Source organism: Salvia miltiorrhiza, chromosome 5 (assembly GCF_028751815.1).
Source record: "Salvia miltiorrhiza cultivar Shanhuang (shh) chromosome 5, IMPLAD_Smil_shh, whole genome shotgun sequence".
In the NCBI taxonomy this organism is placed as follows: Eukaryota; Viridiplantae; Streptophyta; class Magnoliopsida; order Lamiales; family Lamiaceae; genus Salvia; species Salvia miltiorrhiza.
In genome coordinates this window covers 30,257,716-30,271,921 of record NC_080391.1, presented here as the reverse complement: position 1 = coordinate 30,271,921, position 14,206 = coordinate 30,257,716, and the positions used below count along the sequence as shown (strand labels likewise).

Here is a 14,206-nt window from a genome sequence, read left to right as displayed (position 1 = left end):
ATTAAAAATGGCATACATTTAATTTTTTAATTGATTTATCAAATGATTGAATTGACATTAATTTTATAGGTAGTCATTATTCTATTGAGATAACATTTTTTGCAATGGTGATTGTCAAAAGTGATTTGCGAGATTTTATAAAAAATTAGTGAATGAATGACAATTTAGTCATATACATCGAGAATGATATTAATTTTCTTAACAATTGATCCAGGAAAACTGTACAACATATGTTTTCAATTATGAGTATACGATCCAAATTAATTGGCATTGCATTCTCAAAAATAAATAATTAACTCGTCAAATATTTAGGTATTTATACTGCCCAAAAAGAGTTTGGGGAAATAATTTTTACCCGCCTACCTACCGGTTCAAAAGAAGCTCATCCCAAATTTTGTTTCCAATCCAACTCACCACACACACACACACACAGCAATTTCGCGAATTCAGCAAAGCAAAAGCGAAAAAGATCACACCCCATAAAGCAGTGTGGTGGAGAAAGCCAAAAAAACAAATAGAAAATCAAACTAGGCAAAGCATGCATATACGCTCAAGATTCCACGATATATATATACTTTTTTGCTCCATGCAATCTCACTCTTCCCTACTCCGAATATTTTCTTGGCTTCTCTCAAAATGTCAGAAATTATTGTTGCAGACCCCATAAATGATGATCCAAATCAAGCCAGCACCAGCAGAAGAGCTTACGCTACAGATGATTCACGCTCTTTCACGAGATCGCTCACTTTTGGGCGTGATCATGTCACTGAGCCCTTTGATAGTGAGAAGTTGCCTGTCACTTTGGTTTCAGAGATCCAAAGATTTCTTCGTGTTGCCAATTTGATTGAGATTGACGAGCCCCGGGTTGCTTATCTCTGTGAGTTTTCATATAAGTAGTTTGCAAAAGATTGAGTCTTTTTTAGTTGTGGATATTGTATGTTGTTGAGATTGTGGGGTTAATTGATGGTTTAATTGCTTTCGTTCTTGAAATTTGTGAATGCTTTTATTTCTTTTTGAGTTAGACATTAATGAACTATGTTTCCTTTCATAAGGTTGGCTCGAAAATAGCTCGAGCTCTACTAGGGCCGAAAACAATGTTTTTCCTGGCATATATGAAAATTTTCTCATTATTTGGTTTTTGAACTTTATTAGTACTACTACTTTTTTTCTAAAAGTTAGTATAATAAGTTTTTTTTTTCAAAGGTTTGTGAAATTGATTTTGATTAAATATTCGAAAGTTATACTAATCATTTCACTTCTTTATGTTTTTAATCTAATACTTAACACAAATATTTAGATGTAAAAATTAAAAAATGATAATCATTTGAAGAAAAATGTATACATCCATATCCCTCTAAAAGTTGCATATTAGTTACTCCCTCCTTCCATGATAAAACTTCCTAGGAGGGAATGACACGATTTTTAAGAGGATATTGTTAAGTGTATTGAGAGTAGTGAAAATGTGTTAGTATTGAGAGTGGTGACGCAGGTGTTTGTATTGCATTTTGATATTTTTATATGATTTTTTGGTTGCTTGTATAATACTAGTGTTTCTTATTTTTATGATTTAAGAGAATAATTTTGAAGATCAGTGATGCATATAATGTAACAATACTTTGCAATGATCAATTTCTGGCAAAAGCCAAGTGAAAGACAATACAAGGATGTTTGTGTATTTATGTCATTCATCCTAGAAATGATGAAGAAAAGACAAACTTGAAGTTCTGAGGCATAGAACTTGTCTCTTCCTTGAGTTCACCATTAGGTCCTGTTTTTAAGAAAATAACTTGAAGCAGAAGCTTGAATTAACATTTACTATTGGTGTGTGTGTGTCTTCGAAAAGTGGTGTGATGAAAGTAACTGATTGAGGTCCATGCTCAGGCCGTTTTCATGCCTTTGAAGTGGCACATAACTTGGACAGAAATTCAAGTGGCCGGGGGGTTCGACAGTTCAAAACTTCTCTTCTTCAGCGGCTTGAACAGGTACATTGAAGCTGAAAGCCTACTTAAATGATCAGATTAATGCTGATTCTCTGCCCCTCCATGTTGTGACTCTTTACCTCATTTGATGCATTATGAAACTTATGCTTATCTTTTCATGCCAACTAACTGATCCTTTTATTTGTATGAAATCCCAATTGGATAATGCATACCTACAATCCCATTAAAGTAGATAGTGTACTTCGTAGAAGGGGCATTCCTCAAAACCTATTAATTGGTTATGCTCATGCCTATGCTAAGACATTTTCTTCGACTCATTCAAACATGCATCAATGTTCAAACCTACTTCATTCCTCAGGATGAAGAAGTCACAATTAGGAAAAGGAAGGAAAAGAGTGATTTACGTGAACTACGACGTGTATATCGACAGTACAAAGACTACATCATCAAGCATGGCGCAGGAGAATATACGTTGGAAACTAGGTGATGATACAACCCTTGTAGACACCCCATTGTAGCTCTACAGGATGACATATACTCATAGCATGTTTATTGGTATCGATTCTTCTTTCAGAGAAAAGTTGATGAAAGCTCGTGCAATTGCATCTGTTCTATTTGAAGTACTGAGCACAGTCACTTCAGCAGCAGGTTCCCAGGTCTTCTAGTCGTCATCTTTTCTCTTTCCATTTTCTCAATTATTTACCGTCTTTGTCATGCTCTCACTTGAATGTTCCCGTTGCTTCTAAGCATACTAATAGTATTTTTTCTTGACTAGGCCCTTGCTGATGCTGATAATTCGAGATCTGAATTCTATGTGCCTTATAACATTCTCCCTCTCGATCAGGGAGGTGCTCATCAACCGATAAGGCAACTTCCTGAGGTCTGAGGCCATTTAGAAGTAACTGTATCCTCTATGAATTTCTAGTCTAGTGTAGAAAAAATTTCCACTGCTGCGTTATACATTCCATGAAATTGATTAAATGATAAGTTATGCAGATAGCCACTTATCTATAGTTTCATTGTCTAGTTGACATGATGTGGTATGGAAATCATAGGATGAAATGACATGAATTCTGATATAATTTAGAACTACACAGATCAAATATGCAATAGCTGCTGTACGCAATGTCCGAGGTCTGCCTTTCTTGGAAGATTTTCAGAGGCGCATGCCAGATATGGATATGCTCGACTGGCTTCAGTTCTGCTTTGGATTTCAGGTACCACTTTGCGTCCTAAGTTTCTTCTTCTTCTGGTTGTATTTATTGATTATCTTTATCTTGGCTTACCGCATCTGATGTTGTCCCTTTTCTCATTATGACTTGTCCTTGGCGTCGAACTCTCAATAGAACGGAAACATAGCCAACCAGAGGGAGCATTTAATCCTTCTACTTGCCAATGCCCATGTTCGTCACTCTCATAAACAAGCACCAAAGGTGTGCCTTCAAAGTGTAGCATATATTTAGATAACTTTTCATTTTCTTTCTGTCAATCTGTGAGCAATGGCTTCATTTTTGGCTAATAGTTAGGGGAGGGAGCTGTGGATGAACTGATGAAGAAATTCTTTAAAAACTATACAGAGTGGTGCAAGTTTCTTAACAGAAAAAGTAACATCAGGTGAGCATGTAACTTGATAGTTCTTCTCTTTGGAATACACCATTTCATTTTCTTTTCTTTTTTGTCGTTAAACTGTTAATAAAAATATCATCATCTGACACCATCAAGCACCAATGTAGATGTTCAGTCATTTCTCTGCAATTGGTGAGATGATTTTTTGACAGCTTTCTTCTTCAAATTCACTATTTGTAACACCATTTTTCACAACATTTCCTTATTCAGGTTGCCATATTTGAAACAGGAAGCCCTACAGTATAAACTTCTATATGTTGCACTTTATTGCTTAATATGGGGAGAAGCAGCAAACTTAAGGTTTATGCCGGAATGTCTCTGTTACATATTTCACCATGTAAGTTCATCACCTATTTTTGTCAGTATAAACTTCTATACGTTGCACTTTATTGCTCACCATTCATGGATCTCTGAGATGTTTCTGAAAAATATTATTTACATTTGTAATTTTGTTAACTATTGATAAGTCTCTTGAATGAAAATTATCTGAGAGTTTTAGTACCAAAATCCTCAATAGATGAATTACCGGGCACAAAAAGAGTAAGATACAACAATATTAAGGAGTTGTTCAGTATCTGATGACATGTTCCCTTCAACAATACAGTAACCAAATTTTCCTCTTCCCCATTCTCTGCCAGATGGCAAGTGAACTGCACGGCATGTTGACAGGTGCAGTGAGTTTAGAAACTGGAGAAGTAGTCAAGCCCGCATATGGAGGAGGACACGAATCTTTCCTAAGACATGTTGTTTCCCCAATCTACAAGGTTATATGGGAGGTACTTTGAATCCTAAACCGGTTGACTTGTACATCCTTGTAGGTGCATATTTCTAATTTTCCACCAATGTACTGAAGGAAGCTATGAAAAACAGAAACGGGACGACTGATCATTCAACATGGAGGAACTATGACGACTTAAATGAATATTTCTGGTAAGATATGAAAGTTCTATATAATCTTTAGAAAAGTCTATTGTTTATGTTACTCATTTACCATCTTGTAGAAGTTCTTTTAATTAATAAAAAACCGTTTAAATTTCAGGTCTCCAGATTGCTTCGAGATAGGTTGGCCAATGCGTCTGGATCATGATTTCTTTTACACAAACCCTTCAAATGATAGAAAAAAGAAGAAACCCCGAACACCAGACAAGACTCCTGAAGAGGAGAAAAGCAATGACAATGAAGACGAAGAGATGGGAGTAAGCCAACTTTTAAATTAACACATAGTGCTATTGAGTAAGTTGCTATACTGACTTCTCTATTAGCCGTCTCTTATGTTAATGGTGATCCTCAGGCACCTGTAAATGAAGTGAAGGAACCACAGTGGTTAGGGAAGACAAATTTTGTTGAAATCCGTTCATTTTGGCAGATTTTTAGAAGCTTTGATAGAATGTGGAGCTTCCTTATTTTGTCACTTCAGGTAATTTTGGAGCAACCGGCATCTATTGATTTCCTGAAAATTCTTCATTATCTGAAATTTTAACTGTAAATTTCTCTTAGGCAATGATAATAGTGGCATCCCATGATCTAGAATCTCCTTTACAATTTTTTGAAGCATCCGTACTCGAGGATGTTATGAGCATCTTCATCACTTCAGCAGTTCTTAAATTTATCCAAGGTATGTTGCTGTTTTATATTTTTCGAAAAGAAGCATTTGTATGAGGTGATGCTGGCAAACTTGGAATTTTTTTGAGCTAATGAAGTGTGCATAACTTGGAGAAATTTTCCAACATTCCCAAATACAAGCTGTTATACTAGCTTGCAACTGTACACAGATCTCTCTGAGTTATCTTGCTGCCTATATTTTCTAAGTATTTAAGAAAAGAGAAAACACTTTAAAATCAGAATATCGTCTAAAAGAAAATTTGAACATCTGATTTCCAGCGATCCTTGATGTTGTCTTCACGTGGAAAGCTAGATGCACGATAGACCATAATCATCATCGTAGAGATTTGCTGAAGATACTGGGGGCAATGATATGGACAATTGTTCTCCCTATATACTACTCTACTTCTAGAAGAAAATATAGGTGTTATTCTACTCAAGAAGGGAGCTGGCTTGGCGATTGGTGCTATTCTTCCTATATGGTAGCAGTTGCATTCTATTTGATTACCAATGGAGTCAACATGGTCCTCTTTCTCGTGCCTGCAGTTGGAAAATATATCGAGACCTCAAATACTCGAATATGTACAGTTTTCTCTTGGTTGGCTCAGGTAAGAGTTTTAGTTTTGAAACTGAATCATCAAAATTTGTAAAAATTTTCTTTCACAGACTACTGATTCATCAAGTGATCAGGATAAGTATTTGTATTTTCCCATTGAGATTTCTCTGCTTAATTTTATATTATATGTTTTAGTATTTGGAGTGTTATTTCCATCCTCACCCTATTCTAAGTTTTCATGAAAGATATAATTAAAAAATATTTTTTTAATTATCTGCCTCTTGTAGCCTAGATTATACATCGGAAGAGGAATGCAAGAGAGCCAAGTATCTCTGCTTAAGTACTTTCTGAAATCTCTGCTGTAATTTGTTTTAGTTAATGTGTTCTTTTATGATTTTTTACAAATATTCTTGTTCCTGCTTTAGGTACACTTTTTTTTGGGTGCTGTTACTACTAAGCAAATTCACATTCAGCTACACGTTTGAGGTAATAGTCAGCAATTTTCATCGGCTTTAGACCATTTCTACCAAAGATCCTTTTCTCCGTTGTTTATAATTCTTCTATCTTCAATTTTATTTTGAAATGCTCTTCCCTTTTGTATTATCTAGAAAACTCCAAATGTCCATTGTCTATTTTCTACCAGGAAAGCACAGAAAAAAAAAAAGAAAGAAAAAAAAGACCCTTACTTTAGGGCGAGTAGCAGGTGGCTAATTAAATATTTGAGACTTGAAAGTTAGACAAGGACAAACCTTTTACAGTATAATTATTGATACCTGTTTACTGGGTTGGAATTCTATTGTTATATGAAGGTTTAATATTTTTATTTATGCCATCTGCAGATAAAACCTCTCATAAAACCAACGAGGCAGATCATGAGGATCGGGGTTAAAAACTATGATTGGCATGAGCTTTTTCCTAAAGGTAAACCACCGGATGCTTTTTATGCAACTTAGAGAAGCACGATAAGTCCAATATATATCGTCTGATACTACTTTTCTTATATTTAGTGAAGAGCAATGCTGGCGCCATTGCAGCGATTTGGTCTCCTATTATCCTTGTAAGTATCTGCAGTGTTGGAATACAAGATGAATTCTAAATTTCTAACACACACCTCGATTGTGATCTATCATATACGACCAATGTGCTTATGGTAGTGAGCTTCCATGATGCAGGTGTATTTCATGGATATACAAATATGGTATTCTGTTTACTGCTCTGTCTTTGGTGGAGTTTATGGAATTCTGCACCATCTTGGTGAAGTAAGTCCATCTCTTTTGCTACTATCATCTTCCTTTATGTAGTATAGTGCTATAATATTCCAAGTCATTTTTCTTTCAAACAGATTCGTACACAGGGAATGCTGCGGAGTAAATTTGACACTTTGCACTTGGCATTCAATGATTGGCTTATACCACCCCCGGCTAAAGGCTATAAAGACGGAATCAGAATGTGGCTTTGCCAGCCAGGGCTTCTGAAGGTAATTTCCTCAGTTTTTGTATATAAGTCGAACCAAATTTCTATCTGATCAGCCTGTTTCAGGCTTTAGAGAAAAAGAAGGGCGGAGTTCTGAAGTTTGCTCTTGTGTGGAACCAAATTATTAGTAGCTTTCGAGAGGAGGACCTGATTAGTAACAGGTTAAATATGGCTGACCAGGTCTTTTCTTTCATTTTTTCCCCCCTAAATTGGCTTATCATGGTAAGTAATAACAATGTGCAATAACAGCATATATCACTGGATGCAGGGAAATGGATTTAATGAAAATACCTCTTTCATCGGAATTACTTAATAATAAAGTCAGGTGGCCTGTTTTTCTCTTAGCAAATAAGGTAAGTGTGGGTTTGAACTTGATCTCCTTGATCTGATTATGATATACTGATAAATTTTAAGCGGCTCTTTTTGTTTGCAGTTCTCAACAGCTCTAAGCATTGCTAGAGATTTTGTGGGAACATACGACGGTCTCTTGAAAAAGATTAGAAGGGACAAGTACATGTACATGGTTGTAATTGAATGTTACGAATCACTTAAAGAGATCTTTGATATCCTCGTGGTGGGCGACACAGAGAGAAGGTAGGCCATGTTATCCAATCAAGATAAGATATTTTTTCATCATATTCAAAACTATATGTTATTTCTTCAAATTCTTTTGTCATACTTCACCTATCACTGATATGTCTTGCAGAGTCATATTTGGTGTGATTGATGAAATTGAGGAAAGCATTGGAAAAGCATCACTTCTTCAGGACCTCCGCATGAGTGAGTTACCGACTTTAGTTTCTCTCTGCACTGACTTGATCAAGCTACTGGTAAGTTCTATATATTGAAATATACTTCTCAAGTTTCCTTCATTTTGTGTACCTTCATTACTATTATTAATTTAGTACTTTATTAAAACTTAGGTTAAAGGTGATGAAAATCATCATTATAGAGTTGTGAAGACACTACAGGACATGCTTGAACTTGTAACAAACGATTTGCTCATAAATGGCTCCAGGTTGCTAAACTAAAATCCTTCTCTGAAATTTATTGTTACCATTTGCTTTTTCTGTTTTCCTCATTCATTGAAGTGTTACTTTTATGCATAAGAACGTTGGATTTGCTCCAACATGAACAGCAACTTGAGGGAGTCAGAACTAAATTCTTCGACCGTCTTGACCCAGAATTATTTGCTTCGGTGCATTCCATTCATTTCCCTTTACCGGATTCAGGTCCTTTAATGGAAAAGGTATCTTTGTCTAATTTAATCAAAGATGATGTAAAAACTTTTCAGTCCGTGAGTTTTTTGCGGAAGAGTTGTTTTCATTTGGAACTCGTCTCAGCTAGTGAACAAGATTATGGGATATTCATCTAAGTAACTGAAAATGTCCCATCCTTTGGATGCCAGATTAAGCGCTTTCGTTTGTTGCTTACTGTCAAAGATACGGCAATGTATATACCATCAAACCTGGAAGCTCGAAGACGGATATCATTTTTTGCTACTTCTCTATTTATGAATATGCCTAGAGCTCCAAAAGTTCGCAATATGTTGTCATTCAGGTGCGTTTTTTTTTTTTTTTAATTCTTTTATGTATCTATTTGGTATTTCATGGTTATATTTTCTTGATATCCTATCCATTTTGAATGCCGAAATAGAACCTCAAATAAAACTTGGTGAGTGTAAGCTGAAGTTACATCACATTTCAATAGCATATTGGAATAACCATGCTAAAAAGTTGTCAGCATGCTATCTTCATTCTTGGTAGACCATAAATTTCTGCTTATTAATACTGTTGCAATGACAGCGTTTTGACTCCACACTTCATGGAAGAAGTCAAGTTCTCGAAGAGAGAGCTTCACTCCAGCAAAGAAGGAGTTTCCATTAGCTTTTATATGCAAAGGATATTTCCAGGTTAGTTAGAGGAAAAATAGTTATTTCTCTAGCTTTTGGGGAAACAAAAAAAAAATGAAGAAGAAAAAGTTATATCTGCATGAAATTGCCTCCACCTCTCTTATCAACTTTTGTTTTCCTATTTCACTCAGATGAGTGGGAAAATTTTCTGGAACGCCTGGGAAATGAAAATGCAGATGACATGAGTGAGGATGTGAATGAGGAAGATCTAAGAGACTGGGCCTCGTTTCGAGGGCAAACTCTAAGCAGGACTGGTGAGTTCTAAGATTAACCTTCGAAGATTAAACTGATTTTTTAGTTAAGAATCGTTGTGGTAATTGATACTAATATTAGCTTGATTTCTTCTTCTTACAGTTCGAGGAATGATGTATTACCGAAAAGCACTAAAGTTACAAGCTTTTCTTGACATGGCTGAGGATGATGGTTTGTTTCTTTGACTAGTATTTCATACTTTCTTACATGTAGAAATCTATCTGAGTGAGCTACTGACTTACATTATGGGAAATTATATCCAGATATTCTTCAAAATTATGAAGCGATTGATAGGGCAAACGACACATTATCAGCGCAACTTGATGCACTAGTAGACGTGAAATTTACTCACGTTGTTTCATGTCAAATGTTTGGAGCACAAAAATCCTCGGGTGACCCTCAGGCTCAAGACATACTTGACTTAATGATAAGGTGAGTCGAATTCTGGTAAATCTTTGGTTTAGTATAAAACTTCCGGGAAATGATTTAATGAGCACGAAATGCTTGTAGGTATCCATCCTTGCGTGTTGCTTATGTCGAGGAGAAAGAAAATTTTGAGGCGGAAGGGCCTCCTAAAGTTTATTCTTCTATCCTTGTCAAAGCTGTTAATGGTTTTGACCAGGTATAGTTTAAGATGGATTTACTGCAACACTAGTTGCGTTCGTCCTAATCACATGACTTACTGTCGTGTAGGAAATCTATCGAATAAAGCTACCAGGACCTCCAAATATTGGGGAAGGAAAACCTGAAAATCAAAATCATGCTATAATTTTCACGCGTGGTGAAGCTCTTCAAGCGATTGATATGAACCAAGTAAGCTTTATTCTTCTTCTTCATGTATGAGGTGAATGTTACTCGATGATATCATTATGATGGGGTTGTTTTGGCAGGATAACTATCTCGAGGAAGCTCTCAAGATGAGAAATTTGTTGCAAGAATTTCTACGACCTCAAAGAAGGAGCCCACCGACCATTATTGGCATGAGGGAACACATATTTACAGGAAGGTTTGACCCTAAGAAATTGATGCCAAAGTTGCTTGAATCCTGATCATAACTACACAAACAACAGATGAGTATTCCATTAGGGTGTGTTCACTTTGATTATAAATTTATCATGAAAAAAGAAGGGATAAAAGAAAATTATCCCTTTAAATCCTTCCTTTCTTTTCGCTCATTTACTACAAAAGAGAACTTCACCATTTCTCATTCCTCATTTTCACTCCAAGGAAGGATAATATACACCAAAAATCGAGGGATAATATATCCTTTGAGGGCGTGTTTACTTTGATAGAAAAGGTTAGAAAAAGTATATTTTCCATCATTTTCACATGTTTCCTATGATGGATAATTTTCTTCGGTCAGGCTAGAAAATTTATTCGGACATCCCCTTTTCACTCATTTTCTCACAAATGTTGGATAATATTATCTTATTGGGAGGATGTGAAAATATTTTCCAACATTTCAATTTTTTTTAACTTTCCAATTTTACCCTCTGAAAAGGGGTTTAATCTTGGTAATTAATCATGAGTTATAACTGAGGGCAATTTGGTAAAATTACTAATTTATCTATTCATTTCCAACAAAGTAAACAAGTGTATAGGATATTCATCTATTTCTAACAAAGTAAACACATGATAAAAAAGGAAAAAAAAATAATATCATCTCACATTTTCTTATCCATCATTTTCAAATGAAAATTTTATTAACAAAGTAAATGCACCCTGAGTGAAAAGGTGGAAATTCTCTTTTGTAGATTATGAGAGAAAAGAAAGGAAGGATTTAAAGAGATAATTTTCTTTATCCTTCATTTTCTCATGATAAATTTACAACCAAAGAGAACACACCCTTAAAGTATTAAGTGCTCGTGTTAATATGTAAAGATTGGCATATATATCCTTTGCTCTAGTTAAAACCACAAGTTTTAAGGATTTTGCTGCAGTACAGTTAGGTCTCTCATATACTTCAAACCTCGAACCTTGTTTTTTGATGTTGTAAAAATACCTCTGGTAAGAGACTCTCACATTAGAGCATCTACAGATTAAGAGAATGAAATGAAACAAAAGCAAGAGGTGGAAGTTGTGCTAGTATTATTCATCTCCTAGCTATAGTTATTCTAGTACTTTATTTTTCAGCTTGTGATGTTAAATTGTAAAACATTTTAGCTTAGCTGATGAAAGAAATTCATGTTATGTGAGAAAGATTCACTTCATATGGCAAAAGAATGAAGATTGATTTCAGATATTAAAGTTTCTCAAGAACTGGATTATAGTATAAGAATGAAATACAAGAGATGGCATCTAATTTATGAGTGGGAAGTTATATACTATATTGCTGGCTGAAATTTCATTTTTCTGCAGTGTTTCTTCTTTGGGATGGTTCATGTCATATCAAGAGACCAGCTTTGTGACAATTGGTCAAAGACTTCTAGCAAATCCGCTCAGAGTAAGATTCCATTACGGACATCCAGATTTATTCGACCGTATATTTCACTTGACTAGAGGCGGCATAAGCAAGGCATCGAAGACCATAAACTTAAGTGAAGATGTATTTGCAGGTATTTATAGAAAGTGTAGCTCTTGTTTTAGACAATGAAACTATTCCTTTTCATTTATAGTTACAAGGTGATGAAGTATCAGTAACTATTCAGGATTCAATACCACGCTACGTCGAGGACATGTTACATATCATGAATACATGCAAGTTGGCAAAGGCCGCGATGTTGGACTTAACCAAATCTCAAAGTTTGAAGCCAAAGTGGCTAATGGGAACAGTGAGCAAACTCTTAGCCGCGATATATACCGCCTTGGACGCCGCTTTGACTTCTTCCGGATGCTTTCTGTTTACTTTACAACTGTTGGCTTCTATTTTAACAGCCTGGTAATCTGTTAACACTTTTCTGAAGCTTATACCTCTCTCCCTTGAATGTCTGATTTCTGGTGATTTCACAAGTGTTTGAATTTTGCTGATGTATATGTTGCAGATATCCGTAATTGGAGTGTACGTGTTCCTGTACGGACAGCTTTACCTCGTTCTTAGTGGTCTTCAGAGAGCTCTTCTGCTCGAGGCTAAAGTGAAGAACATAAAATCTCTGGAAACAGCATTGGCCTCTCAATCATTTATACAGCTTGGGCTGTTAACAGGTTTGCCAATGGTGATAGAGCTAGGATTGGAGAGAGGTTTCCTCAACGCCCTCAAAGATTTCGTGCTGATGCAACTACAGTTAGCTTCGGTTTTCTTTACATTCTCTTATGGAACAAAAGCTCATTACTATGGTAGAACTATTCTGCACGGGGGAGCAAAATACAGACCAACTGGGCGCAAGGTGGTGGTGTTCCACTCGAGCTTTACAGAGAACTACAGGTTGTATTCACGGAGCCACTTTGTGAAGGGATTCGAGCTCCTTCTTCTGCTGATCGTGTATGATCTATTTAGACGGTCGTACCAAAGCAGCACGGCCTATGCATTGATAACATATGCAATCTGGTTCATGTCACTGACATGGCTGTTTGCACCTTTTCTGTTTAATCCATCTGGATTCGACTGGGGCAAGATTGTGGATGATTGGAAAGACTGGAACAAGTGGATCAAGCAGCAGGGTGGGATCGGTATCCCACAAGATAAAAGCTGGCAGTCGTGGTGGATCGAGGAGCAAGCTCATCTCATGCATTGTGGGATCACGTCTCGCTTCATTGAGTTCATTCTTTCCATCAGATTCTTCCTTTACCAATATGGTTTGGTCTATCACCTTGATATATCTCGGCACAACAAAACCTTCGTCGTCTATGTCCTCTCATGGATTGTCTTTGTTATCATTTTCCTCCTACTCAAGGTAAACTCTCTCTCTCTCTCTCTCTCTCTCTTCTCTGCAATGTTCATGCCATGCCTCATCAAAACCATGCAGATAATCAATGTGGGGAGGAAGTATCTGAGTGCTGATCATCACCTGGCATTCCGGCTATTCAAGGCCTTCATTTTCATGGGAGTAGTGGCGACAATTGTGACTCTCTCTCTCATCTGCCATCTATCCATGAGGGATCTGATTGTTTGTTGCTTAGCCTTTCTACCTACTGGCTGGGGCATGATACTGGTGAGACGAAGATAGTTCATGCTCGTACCAAAGATACTTTGTTTGGCATTGTATTTGTATGTGTTTCTTTCTTGACTGTTAAGTTTGTGTGATTGATTGATCAGGTTGCACAAACGGTGAGACCTAAGATTGAGGGCACCGGGTTGTGGCACTTCGTGAGGGTGTTCGCTCGGGCGTATGATTATGGGATGGGCGTCATCCTCATCGCGCCTCTCTCAGTCCTGGCCTGGCTCCCGATTATATCAGCTTTCCAGACGCGTTTCCTCTTCAACGAGGCCTTCAGTCGGAGGCTGCAGATTCAGCCCATTCTTGCTGGGAAGAAGAAGCACCAGTCCTGATTCTTCTGCACCATTCATTCATCTGCATGTAAATAACATGATATTTGCAGACAATACACACTGTATATTTCTTCATGTATAGCAACTTAGTGTAGCCTTGTAGGTGATCATTTTTCCTTTATAGAAGATGAGAAACAGTTTTACTTTCTTTAATAATTCCATTCTTTGATGATTTTCATCTTACGTAAATTGGTTCCTTTAAGTTGAGAACGAAAATTCTCCAACTCTTTCAGTTTTGTTGATTCTTGCATTAGTACTGTAACAGTGACTACTCATTTGGGAGCGCTTCCCATTACTCATTCCTTTTCTTTTGAGAAAATATACGTCAGAATTGTTAAGAGCATCCATAGTGGGGTGATCTGATAGCTGACCTGATAAAAGGAGGATCACATTGAGTCAGAAGGCCACAGTAAGGTGAC

General features: G+C 36.5%; 1 protein-coding gene across 1 annotated transcript; it reads left to right on the top strand.

Moving 5' to 3' along the window:
• The first annotated feature begins 497 nt into the window (after window positions 1-497).
• Window positions 498-13,968, top strand: LOC131026420 (putative callose synthase 8). Its single transcript, XM_057956288.1, has 40 exons — window positions 498-877; window positions 1,882-1,982; window positions 2,299-2,423; window positions 2,515-2,596; window positions 2,716-2,820; window positions 3,038-3,157; window positions 3,287-3,373; window positions 3,463-3,554; window positions 3,777-3,903; window positions 4,205-4,342; window positions 4,420-4,496; window positions 4,606-4,762; window positions 4,858-4,983; window positions 5,064-5,181; window positions 5,448-5,776; window positions 6,012-6,064; window positions 6,150-6,210; window positions 6,564-6,645; window positions 6,732-6,781; window positions 6,897-6,983; window positions 7,067-7,201; window positions 7,264-7,358; window positions 7,466-7,550; window positions 7,631-7,791; window positions 7,904-8,027; window positions 8,121-8,215; window positions 8,308-8,446; window positions 8,606-8,757; window positions 9,003-9,109; window positions 9,241-9,363; window positions 9,464-9,532; window positions 9,625-9,793; window positions 9,872-9,983; window positions 10,055-10,174; window positions 10,252-10,367; window positions 11,720-11,916; window positions 12,010-12,239; window positions 12,343-13,191; window positions 13,264-13,449; window positions 13,554-13,968. The coding sequence occupies exons 1-40, from the start codon at window positions 637-639 to the stop codon at window positions 13,785-13,787; spliced, it is 5,856 nt and encodes a 1,951-aa protein (XP_057812271.1). The 5' UTR covers window positions 498-636; the 3' UTR covers window positions 13,788-13,968.
• Window positions 13,969-14,206: the final 238 nt, after the last annotated feature.